Genomic DNA, 21,465 nt, shown 5'->3' with positions numbered 1-21,465 from the left:
ACAAAACACCGATATCGGAGAGCGATGGAATCACGGCTTTACATCATTGGATTTTTATTTCGATGTGCACAGTTTCAAATGTGTGTGAAGGGAAACCTGCCTAAAAAATATAAAAAAATAGATACAGGCATCAATAGATTGTAAAAAACTATAATATTCGGAACTATTTCGAACTGAATATGAAACTCGGCATAACTAATTTATTTGCAAGAATATGGTACAAAAATGTTTTACTGGTACAATGTAAAGTACAAATATTCTGCCATACATATAATGGCTTAAAAAGGAATATTACATAGAAATTACATACATTATGAGTCATACCATTAGAGTCAATTCTTATATTCATATCTCTAAATAAATACCTTCAAAAGGGCTCTATCAGCGATTGTTGAGATAAAAAAATTGAACAGCCAAACGATCGCAATGATGAAGAACTTTGTCGATAGGTTGTTTCTATCAAAGTTTATGAAGAGTTTTCTGAAAAATATGCATTGAAACTTTACGAACAGATTTGTGACCGATATAAATTGTTGGATTCTGAGTTTCTACTTGTTTGACTAGTTCTGTTATAAAAAGCATTTTCATCAAGTACTTTTTAATAATTTAAGGTTGATTCCTAGAAGTATTTGATAAAGATTTGTTTTCGTATTCTCCCTAAATCATTCGTTAAGTAATCGAGATTTAAATTTTCAAGATCATTAGTTATTTAAACCGTACCAATAAATTGCTATGTCGATAGTCAGTACATTCCAGAACTTGGCGGAAATGAATATTTACATAAGTAATGCTTTTTCCTTTATATTATATTGTAAGTGATGTTTGTGTGTGTTTTCTTATAATATTTTTTGTTTTGCTATTATATAGTGTATGTATGTTGCTATTTTTATGTAATGACTCTTAAGTTGACTGTATTTTTGTTATTAATAAAAAATGTTTATTCTTTAAAAAGGGTTTTACATTTTTTTTTCATTTAGAAAACGTTTTAACTTATTTATTTTTGCTTATAATTTTCTTAGAGACTCACTGGTACAATTTTCTGATTAATAAATATCTTGAATATTAATTACTCCAATATATATTTATAAATAAGGTATCCTTAGTATTTTTTGCATGCTATGATTTTTTTGTATTCACACTAAAAGCCAAAGTATATATCAGTCTAACTCCTGCCGTTGTTCCATTTAAATATTAATTTCTCTATACGATTGACAACTGCGTGCCTTTCTTGTTTTTTTAACTTGATTATTAAAAGCGAGAGTTTATCAACGGCCAGCTAATTCTTTGTGGTAACTTAATTGTGAACAAATAAAAAACGAGGTAACATTTGAAAAACGACTGAGAATACAACACATTTTTCAGTAACGTTTCCCACATCTTTTTCTAATCGAAAGAAAAATTCATAGAAATAAATACACTAAGTGTATTTTAATTAATAATTTAAATTTTATAAATTTAAGTTAATGATATAAATTCTATTGATAAATTGTATAGAAATATTATATATTCATTTTATTGTAGCACTGATTCATCTGTAAGATTTTACATATTATAAAGTACAAACAGGCTAAAGTTACACCTGCCTAAAAATGTCAATTGCTCTTCTCGAATCACTGATATTTTTATATTGAAAATATGAAGCACGGGGCAAGTCCTTAGCGGTGCGAACGAGCAACGATGTGGCTAAATACGTAGTGCGAGCCCTCAGAATGTCAAACATATTATCTGTTTGACATTCCACCTGAACCACGCTGTGTGCCTGGATGTCTGATGATAAAAAGGTGATGATGGTGATGTGCTGCTACTTATAGTTTACTATAATTTGCATTCCCTTACAGCCCTCCTTATTCGTAATGAAAATTATCTTTTACTGGGTCTTATACGCAACAAAACAAAATATTAAAATAACTTACGTATATTTATTCTTAATATTGTTTTATCAATAAATATACAAACTCCTTTTTTTTTTTCATTTATATTGTTCTACTAGCGGCACCGACAGACGTTGTCCTGTCTTAACTATGAATATTGATTTCAAATTGGTATAATGAATTAAAAAATATTTCAGAAACAAAGTGTTTATTATTCTAATGCTTTATGTTATACAACATTCTTTGTTTGTTTTTCTGGCTCGCATATTATTATATTATCAATATAATAACTCCGATCGAAGCATTTATTTTGAACGATATTCGCAGCACGCATTCTGTCAATGTTGTGTTATGTCAAACGCCATAAGGTTACACCAAAAAGTTCGAATTGTATGGTGGTTAAGTATTCTTGAATTTTCTAATTTTCCGCGCAATTTTTTTCTCTTATAAGAACCTTCTCCTGACAATTACAAACACAACAAAAAAAAAAATCAGACAAATCGGTCGAGCCGTTTTCATGTGATGTCGTGACAACAGAAAACGGGTTTCATTTTTATATATATAGATGAATAAATATTCAAACAACTTTTATATTTAATTTTATACTTTTTTCAAATACTCGTAAAACCAAGAATCATGCGAAATGTATTTTAAAAAGCTATAAATAATATTCACTTAAACTGATCCGATGTCTGTTACCACTCGAGTGTCGACAATAGTGTCAGAAACTTTCTGACGTTAACTAGTAGACACTAGTGTCATATTTCGAATGGAACGCTCTTTAATGTCGTTAACACAGGGATGATAACATAATCCACCTTAAGCCACATAATTAAAAATTCAGACTAAATTTTGAAAGAAAAACCACTTACTCATAATGAAAATGTACTGAGGTATTTAGTATATTTGTTATATTTTTGGCCTTGCATCGTAGAACGACGTCTTCTGACGGTATACATATGGCATGCTTCGACTTCTGACAATTCACCCAGCCAGGCTCCATAAGAAAGGTAATAGCCAAAAACCGCAACGAATCAGCCAGATTTGTCGCGTTCTGTAAAAGCACTTTTATAAGATTTTAACATCAATAAATTAACTTATGATATAGGTATGCCTGGCAACCCTGAGATCGTGGATTCGATCGCCAGCTATACACTTAATTTTTATTTTGTGTGTGAATATTTTAGGGAAATATCGTAGGGAATTCATACTTAGACCCACACGACGCGACAGGCACGATATTATACTACTTACGTCTTACATACTTGCTTATGAGTAAAAAAAGAAGATGATAAGAGCAAAAAGCATGAATAAGGACCAATAGCTCTATAGATTAAAATATTATTTTATTAAGTTAAAATAGTGTAATGACGGACTTTTTATAAAGAAATGTTTATATTACATAATATAACACAGTTTCATTGGTGCGAGTTCTGAAAATTCATAATGAAGAGTATCGATTTCATTGCGGGCTTAAACTTGTTAACGAGTCTCATGTTCGCAAAAATTAATGAAATACGCTTAAAACTGATACATTTTTATCGTATTAAGTTAAAATTTATATAGTTTTATTGCAATTGCAACTCTGTACAGATATAGAATTTTTTGTTTGACTATCGTGATTCCTTCTATAATTCTAGTCCACCACTGTCTTGCAGAATCGGGACTTAACAGAAAAATAATACACTTTTCATAGAAAAATCTTTCGAAAATTCGAAGTAATCATTTGGGTATATTCATAGCTTTACACACCTCAGTTCCAAGTAACAATTCTCAAAACTGTTTGTTTTTAACTACAAGTGTTATAATTTATACGTAGTATGAGATAACATTAATTTTAATTGATAACAAAAACTCCGAAATTTAGTTGAGTATAATTCTCTCTTCATTCCCCAAAATGTGCACCGAAATTCAACAAAGAATAATAAAGCATCAGAAAATCTGTTACAATCGATATGGATCAAAGAAATATACAAATCAACTGTTACATAAACAACTAATTAAACAGGTACAATAATAAAGTCAGTAAGCTTGTTAGTGACTTCACTCCTAACTGCAGAGAAATCAAAGTTGTAAATTCTATCGAAGTTACATTCACTAATTGATCAAAAAGATCTAAAACTTTAACAGGTATGAAGCTGTATTGATTTTGAAGCGTATTCAATATTTGAAGCATCGGTTATTTTAACAGGGCTTGCTACCATAGACATAGACATAAGATTTATTACAATCAAAAACACACACACATAAACACACAAAATCACAGTACTTAAAGAAACAAATTAATAAAACATCAAAAACAATAAACAATTAAAACTAAAATTAAAAATTCCCTTTTGCCATTCAGTTCGCTTCCAGTGTGCAATGTGTGTGTACAGTACACAGTACGGTTGTAATTGGCCCTGGCTCAGCATTATGCTGAGGAGCAGAAAGTTCCACAGCGCTGGTCATTCTGCCAGGGACCACAGCAGCTAGTTTGCGCCTCTAATAAAATAATTAATAATAATACCTAGTAGAAAAAAAATATAATAATATTAAAGTTAGAAGTGTGAGTAAATCGTGTGTAACGGTGTATAATAAATAAAATAAAGTTAAAAGTTAAAAATAAGAATAATTGTAAATAAGTAGTTAAATTTTGTTTTATGGGTGGATAAAAACTAAATTTCATGGGACTTTTGTTGAATAAGTAGATATGTCTTATAACTGCGACTAAAATTTGACTTTAATTGAAGACTCTGCAGCGGAGGAGGGATATTATTTTTCAGTTTTAAATGTCTTTATTACTTTTACGCCCAGAGACAGATTGTTTTAAAAGGTTTAGAGGTACTGCCGAACCGTTACAACTTAGAGAAGCCTAAAAATCACTTTTTTTTTAAATGAGTTAAGTATCCAGAGCCCAACACTGCTTCGTAGTAAAGCCTTATTTCAATATATCCTATGTATGTATAATAATATGCTCCTATTTCACCATGCCCCCTGCTGATAGAGGGCAAATCTTTGTTTTTGCTTTTGTCATGTCATGTAGAACATGGTGTAATGGTTGCAGCTCATTACAAACGTCGTGTAAAACAAAAAACTTGGCGAATCAAAAGAGTGGCGGAGAGTTTATTGCCAGTTCTTCTCTTCCGTTCTACGCCCTTGCTTTGAGATCTGGCTGTAAATGTAAAATTAGAAGCATTGAATATATATTTTTTCTGACGTTCATAAGTGTATATTGTGTTACCTATATGAATAAATAATTTTGACTTTTGAGTATATATTAAATATATAAAATTTCAGTATATAATACTGTGTATAAATTTATGTTATTACAAATCTGATGCTGAATTCCTAGATATGGCCTTAAACTGAAATCTAAGCAAGCACTATTGTACGCAATAAGCTGATTACAAATGCTTGAAGCAATTGTATGAATTCCCAAGTAAGAGAAGATATGAGCAAATATTAATAATAACAACAAACTACACAACAAAGAAATGGATTCCTTGAAAATTGTTAGGAAGAGAGTTAGCAAATTTTTTTCTTATTTGCGAATATTAAAATGTTGTTTCAGAAATATATTTGTATTAAGGTCGATTTACATCAAACGAGCGAATGCTCATTCTATCCCCACTACATCAAATTCTTCTAGTGTAAACAGGCGTAGAGCATTCTTTCGTTGTTCTTAGTGCGTTCGCAAAGATTCTATAGAATATTCTAAGAATGCTCGTTCGCTTGATGTAAACGGCGCAAGAGCGCGCGAACAGTTGCTTAGAGCGTTCTAGCGTGTTCGGACGTGCTCGCGCCACTGAGCGGTCTTTTCAAAGCGTTCTTGTGTTCTAGCTCTAGCTCTATGTTCGTTTGATGTAAATCGATACCTCTAGTTTTCGTTTACACTAAAAGATTACGAAAGAATGCTCTTGTTCTAGCTCTAGCTCTATGTTCGTTTGATGTAAATCGACCTTAACACTTTGAAAATCACGTGTCTTCTAGCTTAGACGTGTTCTTCCCCAATGTCACTGTCACTAGTAAGACACAACACGTGTAACGTCTACGTCCTACGTGCTAAGCCCCAAAATCCCCTCATATGTAGACCATGTCACGAATGTTTAGGTAGCTTCAGACTGAAGCTTGAGACTGTGTGTCTCTTGGTGCCACGGTTAAAGGAATATCGTCTGTTTATATTTACTACAACACTGTCGGTCAATATATATCTACACTAGTTGACCCCGTACGTTGACATAGTACGTATAAAAATGGGAGCTGTTGCTAGAAACAACATTTTTTATTTTTATACAACATATAAAAATAAAAAATATTGTCGTGGCCAATCACTTAGTTATAAAAAAAGAAATCGATCTACTGAAATAAGATATAAAAATCAGCCAAGCCGCTTTGGTGTTGTTGTTTATAAATATCGAGACTCAGGAATGTATATACATAGAATAATTATCTGCCTAAAAATGAAGATCAACATAGTCAACATAGTAGTTTCATGTGAGTTTCTCAATCAAGACATCAAACATAAGCGTTTCAACACTTCATACCTATAGATTTTTATGCTTCAAAAAATATTCGTGGGAGAACTTCATGTCTTAGGGTAAGATTCAGAGTCGACAATATATATATAATATATATTTTAGGGGTGATTTTCTATACTATGGATATATTGGCCATTTCAATTCATATTTCATACATTTCTGGCAAACAGATTGGTTTATTGAAGGCTCACTGCAAATAATAGACTCGGCTATTTACAATTGTTGTACAATATGATTTGAGTGCGTAATGTATAGCTTCAAGGCTTATATTCAAATGAGTAATGGGATTTTAATGACGTAATAAACATACGTTTATAAATACAATTGTAATCCAACTAATTGATACTATTAAACTAAGTTGCTAGCAGTTTACCAAGTTTTTGAAGTAAACTTCTTTAGTCGCATGAGGGTAAATTGTTACGGAACGCCACGAAGATGTGCAGCGTTTTTGTCGTTTTTTTTTTCTTTGATAAAGATGTGCTACTATAAAATATTGTGGTGAAATTATTCATACTTGAACACCGATGGTGTTTTTAATACATAACAATATTATAATTATTTTTGAGTTTGAGTTTAAGGTAAGTCGATTTCCCCACGATTTATACGTACAGCATACGAGCAAGTGGAACGTGGCGCTCATAGAAAAATCAATAGGTGCACATCCGGGATTGAAACAATGAACATCAGTTTGCAGCTTAAGCCACTAAGTCATGATTATATTGGGGTGTGTATTGCTTTTAGTCGTATTATTATAGCCGAAGGCTGCGTCTATGTAAAGGTAAGATTCCACCTAAATAGCGTGCAGCAATTATTAACAAACATTTTGTGCAAAACAATACTAGAACACGTACTAAGCAGGTATTTTCTTCCGACAGTTGCTACTATGGAAGGGTAGGAAATCGTTGTGCTTTGTGCTGCAGCCTGTGTGTTGTACGCGCACAATTAAGTGTTTTCGCTTTGGTAGCGGCAGCAAGACAGAGTTGTGCGCGAACTTTGCTGAAATAAGCGCGCAGTATTTGTTATTGTTCGCTTGAGTGGGTCGACCAAAACAAACATTTGTGCCGCACGTTGTGCAACACTGAACCGCACAGTTCAGCACACTGGTGAAATCGTACCATAAGGTGCCAGGTGATCCGGTTATCAGGTTAATTGGTTAGTGCTAGTCCATGACTTCTATCCATAGACGAATGTAGATGAAACCAACGTTTGCATAATCTTAGTGTTTTTAGAGAATTTCTTATAAACTCGGCACTATTGTATATGTATTTTTGTGTATGCTCAAGCATTAAGCTGTAGACTGACTTGATTGTAGTGTCACATAATTAGCAATAAATTTAAAAAGGCATCTCGCTCTTGATTTGTCTATGGTACATGCTCATTGCTCATATCTACATAAATAAATTAGGACCTCAAACTAATATTTACAATAAACGTCATTATTACGTATATTTTAGGTTCCCTTTTCTATACGGTAGTAAAAAAAGGTAAAAAAAACCTTTTAACTCTCCTATTTCCGAATAATAATTACTAGAATATAACTATTAACATGTTACAATAAAATATTTTCTATTCATATTGACGCAGGCTTAAATTTCCCGAATAGGTTTATCAAAACCGCAAATTTGCAACCAAAATTATCAAACTATTCAAGCAGCATTTAAATCAGTTTACAAAATTATGTTGATAATGTTTTTCTATCATAATAATAAAATTAAATAAATACAATATATAAATCAGTGGCGCTTTACACCCTAATTGGTTCTGGGCCTCAGATTTCAGAATCTGCAACCATGATCATTTGTCAAAGGAATAAGCAAGTAGGGGATCAGCCTTCTGTGCCTGACACGCGCCGTCAGTTCTTAGGCAAGCCGTTTACCTCACGATGTTTTCCTTTACCCTTCGAGCGAATGTTAATGTCAAATGCGCACATAGAAAGAAAGTCCATTCGTGCACACCCAGGGATCGTACCTACGATCCCAAGATTGAGAGTCGCACGCTGAAGCCACTAGGCCAAAAATAATTAAATTAGTCTAATAAAAAATTTAAAATCAAAACTTAAACTCACTTTCCAGCGTACGGCATATCCAAACAGGCTTCGAGTGTTTCAAGTCGGTAAAAATTTGAATTTAATTATTTGTTTGGTAATTCTACTGCTAACACAAAATATATACAACAAAAAGCAATTATACCAAACACATATGACATACATATACTACACAAAATGGTTCAAACGTTTCCGAAAGGAAAGAATCAATAAAATTATTAAATACATAATACCTAATTCGTCAGAGCTGTGATGGTGTGAAAACGTACCCTACGTATAATGTTTTCTATTTGATCTTCTCTCTGAGTATTAAATTCATAAAGTATTGAATACGTTACGTATACAAAAGAGGTATCAATCTATAAATAACAGATATTTAGACGTTTATTTCTGATAACTGATAAAATACTACGAAGCAAATACTTCACAGATAAACACAATATACTTACAATTAGCGCCCACAATGTTGTTTGCAATAGAATGCCAAATGACACACCTCTTAATAATGGATTTAGATTTTCATTCGTGTCTAATTTTCTTGTGTACTGTTTTATGAAAAAATCCATAAACATATAAGCCATGCCTAATGCTAGTGCACTAAGAATAAACTCCACAAGCGTCACTGCAATTATATAAAATCATTCATATATAAATAAAATTCTGTTAAGAAAGAAAATATTGGTAATTTCTCTCGTCCTATAACTTGTTTTCTATTTAAATTAATTGTTTAATAAATAATAATTTGAGCTCCCTTATTGAGCCTGGCCATCAATGTATATGTTATATATATTATAGTACTTGTGCGTAGGCATAGGTAAGCTCTTTTTCATAAAGTCCCGTTTATTGAAAGAGCTTTCAACAACTCATTGTTTATATACTATACCATAACAATGTTCTTGTTATCGCAAACGAACATACTTTGGGCCTGTAAAATATTGATCGTGATTTTTATGCCGTGGTATCATGGTAACTAATCGAACAGCATCCTAGTGACGGAGTCCTTAACCCTCAAATGTGGTGTTGATGAGAGGAAACCGTTATAGATTATAAAAACAAATGATTTTTATGACACTATAGAATGTAACGGCCGTAATCATTCCATTCGTGAGATATAAATATTATTTACCATTAATTGTTAATCTAATTAACCAGACTATGCTTTATAAAGCCTTCATAGCTTAGGGCAACCTTGCGTCTCTGAAAAACCTATACCATTTATAATTTAATTGCCGACCATTTTACACTGGACAGAAACCTAATCTCACCTAACGAAACCTAGTAGCACTACCTATACCGCGCTGTCGCAAACTAAAATACGTTTTAAAAAATATTAATGTAATCGATATCGAAGTTACGTGGGAAGCTTGCTCATTGTTAACATTTGACTCGCGTAAATGGATTCTCGGAATAACGATATTGTTTGCTGTGAAAGACACTGAGACCTTGTTTGTGTGTAAAGGTAAGCTAAGTGAAGGGAACGAAACAATGAAACCCGTATTGAGAGCACTTATTCATATAGGTTTTAAATTACATATAATGTTTACACAGGTAACATTGTCTATTATGAGGTAGAAAATGTTTTTACTTTTAAGAAAGCGGCGCTACAATCTTTGCTAAAATCTTTTAAAAACACTTGTTAATCTTGGCGCAATTTTCATTTAGCCCAATATCCGGTGCTGCGCCTGAGTTAGCGCACTCACCGTCTCGCTAAGTAAGTAATGTAAGTAAGCACGCCCTTATTTTAACTTTGTCTGTTATGAGCTAAGAAGTTTTTACTTTGCAAGAACAGGGCTACAACCCTTGGTAAAATCTTTTAAAAGTGCTTTGTAAAATCTTGGCGCAATTTTCATTTAGCCCAATATCCGGTGCTGCGCCTGAGTTAGCGCACTCACCGCCTCGCTAAGTAAGTAATGTAAGTAAGCACGCCCTTATTTTAACTTTGTCTGTTATGAGCTAAGAAGTTTTTACTTTGCAAGAACAGGGCTACAACCCTTGGTAAAATCTTTTAAAAGTGCTTTGTAAAATCTTGGCGCAATTTTCATTTAGCCCAATATCCAGTGCATATTGCGCCTGAGTTAGCGCACTCGCCACCTCGCCCATGTAAGTAATTACACGTCTTGTGAAAGACGTTACGTTTCTCAAAGACAGAGCAAATATTCAGACTACAGAAAAGTGAATAGGTTGAGTGTGTGTACCTTCGCCAGCCATTAAGCATGATTGCGGTCACATACTTTTTCTAAAAAGGCTTTGATGGAACATTCTCCGCGGCTTTCTTGACCTTACGCGTCTTATCCAAGTCCATATAATAAATATTGTCCTAATGTATATGTATGTATGTATATATATATATATATATGTATGTATATTGTATATGTATGTATAAGGTATGCTATAATCGTTGAAGATGGTTTTGTTTCATTAATAATTCATATACAAGTAACTAAACAGCTTGCAATCCTAAAATTATAGAACAATTATTACGCGAAGTCAGGCTGGTGAGAATGTAAAACAAATGACGCTCAAATTGTGTGATTATGATTGGATAAACGGACGTAATATGACGCATGATGTCAATTTTAGATTTATATTGAACAATCACAGACCAACGCAACATGCCGTTTCGTTTTACTCGATAATATTTTAATACTCAACATTACACTTAACTGCGGTAGGGATTTTTAATTAAAATTTAACGTAGGTTTATCTATTTTCTTTTCGCTTGACCTTATTTATAGCATAAAAGAAATGCACTGGCCTTAAATTAACATAAGTTGAAGTACGTCAGGCTTCATTATTACGCTGTTCGTTTTATAGTTTAAATTGCCGGGATATTTAGAAAAATATCACTCGATATTATTTCACTTTTTACAAAGTTTTAGAACCCTGCGATTTATAACCCGTAAGACGTAGGTTCCAAGCCCAGCTAAGATAAGATAGATATGCCCAAACAAATCTTAGAAAGCAAGTCTTATGGTCAACGAAAAAACTGGCGAAGCGTGATAGTCGATGATGTCTGTGGGTACAGGTTGATCACCAACCATAGAATATTTTAAAAAGTTGGCAGGAACATTTACGGCGTATTGTATTTGAATGTTTTTAAGAAAATTGTAAATTTATTGCCGTGCCTCGAATGAGCACGCGGAGCTGTCGTTTGTACGCCCGCATTCTAGAAAGTCACTCAAACTTGAATCTAGACTCAATGTTCTGTTTAAAATTTCATATACAGGTACCTAAGTGCAGAGCTTGACTATAATAGAGAAGAAATCCTACACGGGTCTTACAATGCAAACCGAAGTATTATAAGATCCGAGAGTTTTACAGAATAATAGTCCACTTCAGTCTGCGTATGTACTTGAGTGCTAGCATATTTCCTACGAGTGGGTCTCAATAGCCGTGATCCAATCAGCCCAATTGAGATAGAAAGAATTCTATAGGATTGCTAAATAATTTCTCAGTTTACCTTACATTTTATTTTTATACCAAAATATACTCACTGTTTTCTATGACCACTTTAGAAAATATATCAAATGAAAATATGGAGGAGCTATACGCATAGCCGACATATATGAACTTCTTAATACTATCCCATCTGAAGTGTACATCTGCATGGAACTCCTACAAACGATTACTTTCATATAATGAGTTCTGGTAAACAAATACATTGTTTGCGCCATTACATTAGTACATTAGTACTAATGGACTAACAAATCGTTATCAATTGAAAAGGCAGTCTAACCACATTTGTTATAATGTATTGTAGCTGACACAGATGGCGCTACTAGCATTTAATTGATAATTGTTAGGTTTAACCTTCAAAAGACACGTGTAAATTTGACAACTGCCCTGCGATTCTGTAACTCACTTTTCGAACTCACACAGCGGTTTTCGTATCGGCGGTCGCACTCAAATCAGTCGTAAAGCAGTCATTTTACGATTTGGCATTCTGATAAACAATAAACTACAAGCTTCCACCTTATGATTTGAGCGCGACCGCCGATACGAAAACCGCTGTGAGAGTTACAGAATCGCAAGGCTGTCGTACTATTAGTTTGTGATATATAGTATTTTGAGTGAAGCTTTTTGGGGGAAAATACACTATTGAAGCTAAGGCTTGTAGTGATAAATATTTAGGACCAGTAATATTTTACGCAAAATAAATAAATTATTTTGAAATAACTAACATTTTTATCACTTAATGAAGTGGACGTGCTAGTTGTGAGGTCTACGGTAGTCTTATGCATTTCAGTCGAGCACCAAGTTGTACTGAAAAAAATAATTACGTAAGTATCAATATTCATTAAAGTCTGCAAAAGTAGAGCATGATATGGAGTTACTAATTAAAATGAGACTGAAAAATGTTCCCGTCCACTCATTCCGCTGAAATCCTTCGAATGAAGTCATCCTACAGTGTAAATATAATTACAGTAGAATTTTTCAAAGGGTTATGAGATAAGTAAACACTGACTCACTTATTCAAAAATAAAATAAATTAGACTAATCACACAAAATCAGTTTTATCAAATCTATATAAAACTGATTTTGTTTTTGGAAGGAGGTTGTGTTTCAAGATTGATGCAACATATTTTTAAATTGTTTGTGCTTTGTATAGCACAAAGCAATAAAACACCAAATATAATACTAACCATACAATAATTGCATAAAATACAGGCGAGCAAAACGAATGTCAAGTGAAGTTATTTGCGTAAATTCATTGGGGATTTGAACAAATATCAGAGAAATCATGTATGTATCACCCAATCTATACAGATTCAGTATTTCGAACTAACCCGCACACATTTTGCGGATTCAGAGCTGAACTTTAGATTGCATATACAAAAAATATAACACTTCATATTGAATTCATAAAATTCATCGACTGCGATATAACACCGTCTATTCTCCTTTTGAAAATTAGTTAACGAGGTGTGTTTTACCTTCTATATTCTTAGAATATTCTCGAAATAATATATGCTTCCAAAATCGTTATATTCAGATACTTATACCACAAATTTTCAATGATACTATTGTCATTGAATGTCAACTTGATTGAGAGAAGAATGACAGAGTTACTATTTATGAAAGTTAAATTATGTGAATCTGTGCACTTTGTGTGGGGGCAGGAGTTTGACCAGCCTTGCGATTCTGTAACTCACTTTTCGAACTCACACAGCGGTTTTCGCATCGGCGGTCGCTCTCAAATCAGTCGTGAAGCAGTCATTTTATGATTTGGCATTCTGAAAAGGTGGGAGCTTGTAGTTTATTGTTTATCAGAATGCCAAATCATAAAATGACTGCTTCACGACTGATTTGAGAGCGTCCGCCGATGCGAAAGCCGCTGTGTGAGTTCGAAAAGTGAGTTACAGAATCGCGGGGCTGATGTTGAGTGGTACCGCCACCCAATGACACTCTCTATGCCAGAACCTTGTCGGTCTTTTAAGAATTGGTACGATCTTTCCTTGAAGAACCCAAAGTTGAATTGGTTGGGAAATACTTCAGTAGGGAATTGAACGCTCGATTGTGAAACGACTTTCTTTATTGCAATACAATAAAATATATCTTGAATATATATTGCACCAAGCACGTTGCTGGATTTTATTTGTTATTATTATTTTATTAATTCACAAAAGTTTGCACACTGATACATAAAGAAAAATAAAATACATTATTTAATGTGACAAGCACTTATAGGCAAACAACAAACACGAAGAGATAAATCAACGATACAAAAGCGACGAGAACAAATACATCGATTCATAAATTATGAAAAGTAAAGGAAAATTGATTTCAAAGTGTGAGGGGAGCAACTGCGGATATCCAGACCAAGCTCGTTTATCGGAATGCTTATCTCTGGATATCGGTGAGTTTTGGCCAAAATTCTTTCTTCTTCATTTGTTTTTTTTTTTTAATTTTTAACATAAATACAGAAATGTATGCGACGGTGGTACTAAAATTTGTCTGTCCACCGTCGAACTTAGGTATAAAATTCACAGCAATAAATAAAATATGAAGTAATTGGTTAATTTGCGGGTTTCTTGTATAAGATCTTAAATTACTTTACATATTATAAATAATCATAAACAATTTGTGTAAGAACGTGAGAGTGTAGGAAGCTGTTATTAACGCCCGCACGGCCGTGATTGTCTATCCAAGTATAACAGAAATAAATCAGTAGTGCTACAAGCTTTTTAGGTCTGGGCCTCAGATTTATGTATCTGTTTTATGATCATTTGTAAATGTAATAGGCAAGTAAGTGATCAGCCTCCTGGGCCTGACACACGCGTCGACTTTTTGGGTCTAAGGCAAGCCGGTTTACTCACGATTTTTTTCTTCACCGTTCAAGCGAATGTTAAGCGCACATATAAATAAAGTCCAGTGGTGCATAGCCGAGGATCGAACCTCAGGGATGTGACTCGCACGCTGAAGCCACTAGGCCAACGCTGCTCTTAGGTAGGTAGGCTTAAGTATAACATAAAAGAAAAATATTTATAAATTTTAATAGTTTGTTCGATGTAGTAGTTTTTAAAATTATATTTAACTAGCTGTTCCCTGCCACGCTTCGCTATGGCACATTGTGGTTGAAGGGTTGAGAATTGTGGAAATAATAAAAATACATTTTTGTTTTTTTATTAAAAAAAAATTATAATATTATAAAAAAAGGGATTGATAAAAACAATCCTTGATGCGGATTATAAATCATGCTAAAATTGCAGCTCGATCGGTGCAGAACTTTTTGAGTTTTTAAAGCGTACACAAACCAACATAACATTTTTATATATATATAAATATATCATTGTTAGTCAGGTTAAGGTTATGGACAGGCGTGCTCTCCAGTAGACCATCATGAGATATCTCATCATGTTCTTTACCCTGCTTTTTCCAATTGCTTTTATTCTATTGAGAACTACATATTGCTAAAAAATGTCGATCCGCCTTGCGGTCAAACATCTGATAATTTCTGTAAAAAGAGAGGAAAAATAATCTATGGATTTGGAGATAAGATCATCCGCAAGATAAAGGTCTTCCGCAATGACAGGATCTCGAAATTATTGTAAAACCATTCCCACTAAGCCATATCGATGCTGAACGACATAACACGAAACTGATTTCCAAATTAATAAAAAAATAAAAACTGCAATAAATAGCTGTTGAAAATATCCAAAACTCGCCACAAAACGTAATCCAATTAGCTATTTTAACGTGTCACTTTATAATCAACAGTTTTGTTAGATTAACTTTAATCGAAATCAATACTTTAACATAGTATGGACTGAAAAGACCGCGTCATACGAAACCACATGGCAACATGACCGCGAACTAATTGTGTGCTGAATAGAAACGTCCTCATTAAAATCGTGTAGAAGTGGATCGTTCGTAATTAAAAGCTATAGAATATACTGGAAGTTGTTACACTTTTTGTTGGAATTAGAAAAAGACGTTTTTAAATACACATTTATCAAATCGACATTTATTTCTTCATATAAGTAACTACAGTGAAAACTCTATATAACGACACTCAAGGGACTGTGCCTATTTTGACGTTACAAAGAGTTGCCGTTAAATGGAAAGAAAAATCTGTATTAGAAAAAGAAAGTTTATTTCAGACTAGTGTTAGTAATAACATAAGAACAATTCGTATTTGGACGCTATTGCATTGTCTGTTATTTTAGCACTGTACCTGTAGTTAGGTTGGGTTATCTTGGGATATCTTGCGATATTGAGGCATCTTCGTGATGTAGCACATTGCATGCGCAATTTGTACAAAAATAACGGATTTCTTTGAAAGATCGGTACGTATGACCGAGCCGACCGCAACAGCCGACTTTATTTCTTACTAAGACAATAAATGGACAAAACAAAGCACACAGCTCCGCAACTAATTTCGGCAACTTAAAAGGTACTTTTTAGTATTTAATTGTTGTCGTTATTGGGGGTGGGTGCAATGCTATGTAGAAGTTATCATTGTATGGAAGACAAGCTAAACCAACCAAAGCCGAGGGATGTTACATTGATTTTACAGTTTAATGAACGTATAAAATTAACATCATTAAGTCGCACATGTGTAGAACGAAAAGTACTGACAAAACTCTCCGATACTTTTTTTAATCGCCAAGTTTTTGGTTTACAATTAAATTGTAAGGAATTGAAACCATTATGCAATGCTTCACGAATAAAGTGGCAAACGCTTAGCACCATCAGGCATCAGTACAACGAATACGGAACAAAATACGTTATAAACACGTATAATCACGTGTTAAGTAAAATAATGAGCAGTGTTGGCTAACGACACTTAATAAATAAATAGGACGGAGTATTATCATAACAAAAAGCATTAAATACAACTGCCACTGGTGAGGCGAGCGACTTTCAACTCGGATATCCTGTGTTTGATGCACAAGTTGCTTGTTCATACAAAAGCTTGACCTTTAGACTAACAGTGAATAAATTAGATATTTATTCAATACACAGTCATAAGGCTATGTTCACATGTAACGCGCGTCAACGCGATCAAATTTGAAGAGAGTTCAGATGATGAGCGCTAATGCGCGTTGCGAGAGTACTCGTCAGTCTAGTTCGGTAGAACGTAGAAAATGGACGTGGAAGAGGCTATTATTTTGTGGTTATATTATAAAGAAAAATATGGAAAAAGAAAACGTACACATTGGGTTCATCCAATTTTGAAAAATAGACATATAGAATAAATATAATTACGAAAATTAACAAAATTACATGGGATCGCGATGAAAGCGCGTGCTCAACTGAACAGCAAACGGACATTACATTAATATCAAAGCGCGCGTCAACGCGCGATCACCTGCGTCTAGAAACTTTTTCTCTGAGCGCCGCTCGTGTGAACAGTTGTATGAAAATACCACAATGTCTAGTCGCGCGATTTGAAAACGCGCGTCAAATTTTTGCTATCTGAACATAGCCTTAATGTCATATATTAATTATTTTAAGTTCTGAATTTATTTCATCGTTTTCACTATTTTATGTACAAATAATTGTGAAATGTTTACTATAAATAAACACTTTATTTCGATTCATTCATTATAATTATTTAATAAAGTAATTTGGTAAATAAATCAACCAAAGTGAAGCGGATTGAGTGAAAATAATTTCACATTAAATGAATACCACATATTTCACCTTAATTTTATAATTGTAGTTAATTAATGTGTCCATAATTAACATCATCTTTTGAATGATTCACATACATTTATATAAGTAAATTAAGGTTTAATGATACAGTAATAAAACAGTTGAAGATAAATGGTTTTTATTAAATGTATATTAAAATATAAAATAGATATAGCTTTGCCCTAGTGTTTTGAATTGCTTTGCCTCATTGGGGATATGTTTTACTACTATTATTCGTTGTTACAGCTGTCGTTTGATTGTTGCGATGGCTGTCGTGATGAAAGCGCTAATTCAAAAAAAAATATAATAATAATAATAGCAATTATTTTCCATTAATTATTTTTTACTGCACAAAGAACATATAACGTGTCATATATTTAAGTATAACCATTGTTTCTAAAGTCGTCGGTGAGGTCAACTACACCCAGACGATGTCATCAAGCGGATTTTCGATACTAATTGACAAATCACAATTAAATAAAGCCATCTTCTTTCTGATTGTTTTGGAGCAGATGACCTAATAGGAAAAAATATCACGCTTTCTAATTGGCATAGATCTTTCTATTCCGTTTTTGAATAGAAAATAAATTTTAAAAAATATAAAATATTTGAACTCTAAAACCGGAAGTAAAAATTTCAAAAACTTCGACCAATTTTTCTAACTTTTATTGATTCCAAAAAATAGCTCAATGTATATTTTAAGTATACTAGAAGTTTCATAGTGGGATGGTTACTAGTTAGAATGATAGGTAAATTAATGTGCATGCATGTCACACTGAGTTTGACGTTGCATACTATCGTGACGTTGCATGGCAGCTGTAGCATTTTGTGTCAGCGTATTCAAGAACCGGTGACCCTGGAACACATGTAGTCTCATATCTACCACCAAAATGTGAAGCTAATGTTAAATAGTGGAGATATTGCTTAGAGCGGTAACTCACATGCAACTTTTAACTTTCTTGCTTGGCTTGCCTTCGAAAGATGATGTATCCCAAATCAACAAAGATGTAAAAGCCCATTTTAAAAACTTGGAAAAAACCATTAAACAAAACTTTACGTATTTGCGTCCATACCAAGCAGAGGTATGATAAACCCGAATATACGAAAACAAATTCTAGTACCTCACTTTTGTTCGATGTCTGCTTCACGTGGAATACCCCTGCAAATGAAATGAAAAAAACAATAGGATATTCCAACGTTTCGTGCCGTAGTTGTATATTTATTTTTGAGTTTCCTTAGTTGTTCAGAGTAACAACAATGCCTGAGTTGTTCAATTATTAATTCTAAACAATACGTTATAATCGTATTATGAACTGCTTTACAATATTACATACGAAGAGAAAATAGCTTAGATACAGCGAATAATAGCAATTCACTGTTTCAAGTGTTCTGCAGAGTTTTGAATTAGTTTGAAGTGGTTTTTATTTGCCAGAGAATGCGTTCATAAAGAAGTTATAGAAAATGCTTGAAAATAACACACTAGTGTTTGTTCGTTGTTCGTTGTATACAGAGCACTAATTACTTATTATTTGCAGAAGTTACAGTAACTGGGGCGATAAATCTACGCGTTAGTTAATGACTTGAACTTATAACTCAAGACGGAGTTATTTCAAAAATGTAGATGTTTGAAGATAAAGTATCTGAACTATTTTAGTATAAATATTTATAAATGTATTTATGATCTTGAATCGTATATACAATTTTACGGTAAGATACATCGGAGCCCTGCTATGCCAATTAAAATACCAATATTTTTAGAGTTAGGCTAGTGGTTAGCAATCAATTTTTCCACAATTGAGGGATTTTTTAAGGCAATTTTTGCCGCGCACCACCACTATGTGGAACCAGCTGCCCACTGAAGTACTTCTGACTTTGACTTAGGCTCCTTCAAGAATAGAGCGTACCTTTTCTTAGGCCGGCAACGTACTTGCGAGCCTCCTGGCAATGTTCGTGTCCTTGGGCGTCGGTATCACTTAACATCGGATGAGCCTGTTACAAAAAAAAATCAGTCTAAGCTTATTTGAACTCTGACTTTGAACCAATATTTTTACGAATGCTATTAAATATATAAAATATAAAAAATCATTTTGTTTCATTCAAAACGTTATTTACAATATTTCGTTATTGTGCCTGGATGAAAATAGAATTCTTTCATTTTCCAAATAACGAATGTCATGTCAATGGCAATGGGTTAAAAACATGTCTAGTAATTTTTACGAATAAAATCCAAATTTGTAGGTTTTTTTCAAATCAGTCTTTAATACCTGCTATTCTCGCATGAATCTCTCATTGAAGGGTGAAGGCATCTTCCAGGCGTATTCATCTTTCTATTTTCAACCAATCATTTCCTCTCTTCCCTATTTTCTTTTACCTTTAGTCCTTTCCATGTTGTAATGCGTCGGTCATCCTTGCTAAGTGTCCCGCCCTTTTCATTTTAGTTAGCGGGATCAAGGACGTCAGGGTCAAGACGAAAGGCTTGCACCTAATCCTAGTGTGAACCTTCAGCATTCTATCAATGCTCATCATGCTTCATTCCATACTTCGTTAGCAAGTTCGTATTGTGCTTTTTACATTATTTGTAATGGGCCAGGTTTGGCATGTGTATGTTATTGAGGGAAGGCAACAAGAGGCCATGACTTTTCTTTAAATTTAATTGGTAGTTCTTTGTACTTCAGATATACAATTAGGCAAAAGATATTTGCTATAAGATATGTCAATTCGTCTACGTAATCTAGACTTTCTCGTTTAATACCTTAGATGATTAATAGAGTTAGTCATTTATTTTGTTTCGTCTTGATTCACTTTTCTGCTCTCAGATTGTAAGGAGGTTATCATCAGAAAAGATTCTTCCCAAGATTGGTACGCGAAGCCATTGAAATCAAAAAACACCCCAATTTCAATAGAGAAGACGGCCTAAAATTGTCAAACACCTGGGATCCAATAATATCCAAATTAAAATCTCAAAAAGAAACACAATCCGCGAAAATAGAGGACACCGTGAGCCATTTTTGCCAAAACCCTCCATCTTTTAGTCGATACCAACTCCGGGGAAATAAATACAGATAATGCAACTTTCTCTGCAGCTGTGATACTTCTTGACATTCAACATCTTTTGTCTTCAGTCACCGTGACCACGCACGCTGTAAAGCACGCGAAACGTCGGATAAATTTAAAATTATGTTAAATAGTTGTAAATTTATAATAATACATAACTTCAATCCGGTCAAAACAGTGTTTTATTAGGTTATCATTTGTTTCAAATCCGAGGCATTTCCTAGGAATAGCAAAGTTGCATAAGGGACCGGTATTTTCTTATTTTACCCTGATGGTCCGGTTGCTATTATTTATTAGCTTACTAGCACTATTCTATATTTATCTAGACTTCTTGTGAATATTTTATTCATGTACGGAGGAGCTCTCTGAATATTAAAAGGTTTTTGAGTATTCATAGATATATTACGTGATCCGTACAGTTTCGAATAAAAGTTTGTGACTAATTACAATTTGGTCCAATTGTTTTAGACTTTCGTTCCATATCTTATAAGATCTCAGTTCTTTGCTCTTTTTCTACTGCCTGTCTCGGGTAGATGTTTCTCGAGTTTTGTAGTATTTATAGTCAAACTAGCTGCCGCCGCGAACTTCGTTTCTCCTTAATGTGATTTTACTCAGCCTACGTTTTTAGTACCTACCAACATGGAACATTTTGCTATGCTATCCGAAGACTAATCGATTTTCCTGATTGAAAACTTTTTAGGTTTTTCTATGAATTTTTCTGTATATAAACCTCTGAGTTCAAGTCATAAGATTTAAATTAACAAATAAAAAATAGGGGTTGATCGTAGAGGGGTGAAAATTAGGGGTTGTATGTATTTTTATATGTTGTATCATAAAA

The 21,465-nt window shown here is 33.5% G+C and overlaps 1 protein-coding gene across 1 annotated transcript in view; it reads right to left on the bottom strand.

Annotated features, from left to right (window-relative positions):
- The window catches only part of LOC125062760 (sodium-dependent dopamine transporter-like), a 28,898-nt gene extending 16,205 nt beyond the window's left edge, over positions 1-12,693 (bottom strand). Inside the window, exons 1-5 of the mRNA XM_047668880.1 lie at positions 12,617-12,693; positions 11,930-12,050; positions 8,885-9,057; positions 2,744-2,925; positions 366-480 (exon numbers count right to left, since the gene is read on the bottom strand). Of these exons, the coding sequence (XP_047524836.1) occupies positions 366-480; positions 2,744-2,925; positions 8,885-9,057; positions 11,930-12,050; positions 12,617-12,676 (651 nt within the window). The 5' untranslated portion in view covers positions 12,677-12,693. The remainder of the gene's footprint in view (positions 1-365; positions 481-2,743; positions 2,926-8,884; positions 9,058-11,929; positions 12,051-12,616) is intronic.
- Positions 12,694-21,465: the final 8,772 nt, after the last annotated feature.

Source organism: Pieris napi, chromosome Z (genome assembly GCF_905475465.1).
Source record: "Pieris napi chromosome Z, ilPieNapi1.2, whole genome shotgun sequence".
NCBI classification, from domain to species: domain Eukaryota; kingdom Metazoa; phylum Arthropoda; class Insecta; order Lepidoptera; family Pieridae; genus Pieris; species Pieris napi.
This window is presented reverse-complemented; position numbering and strand designations above follow the sequence as displayed.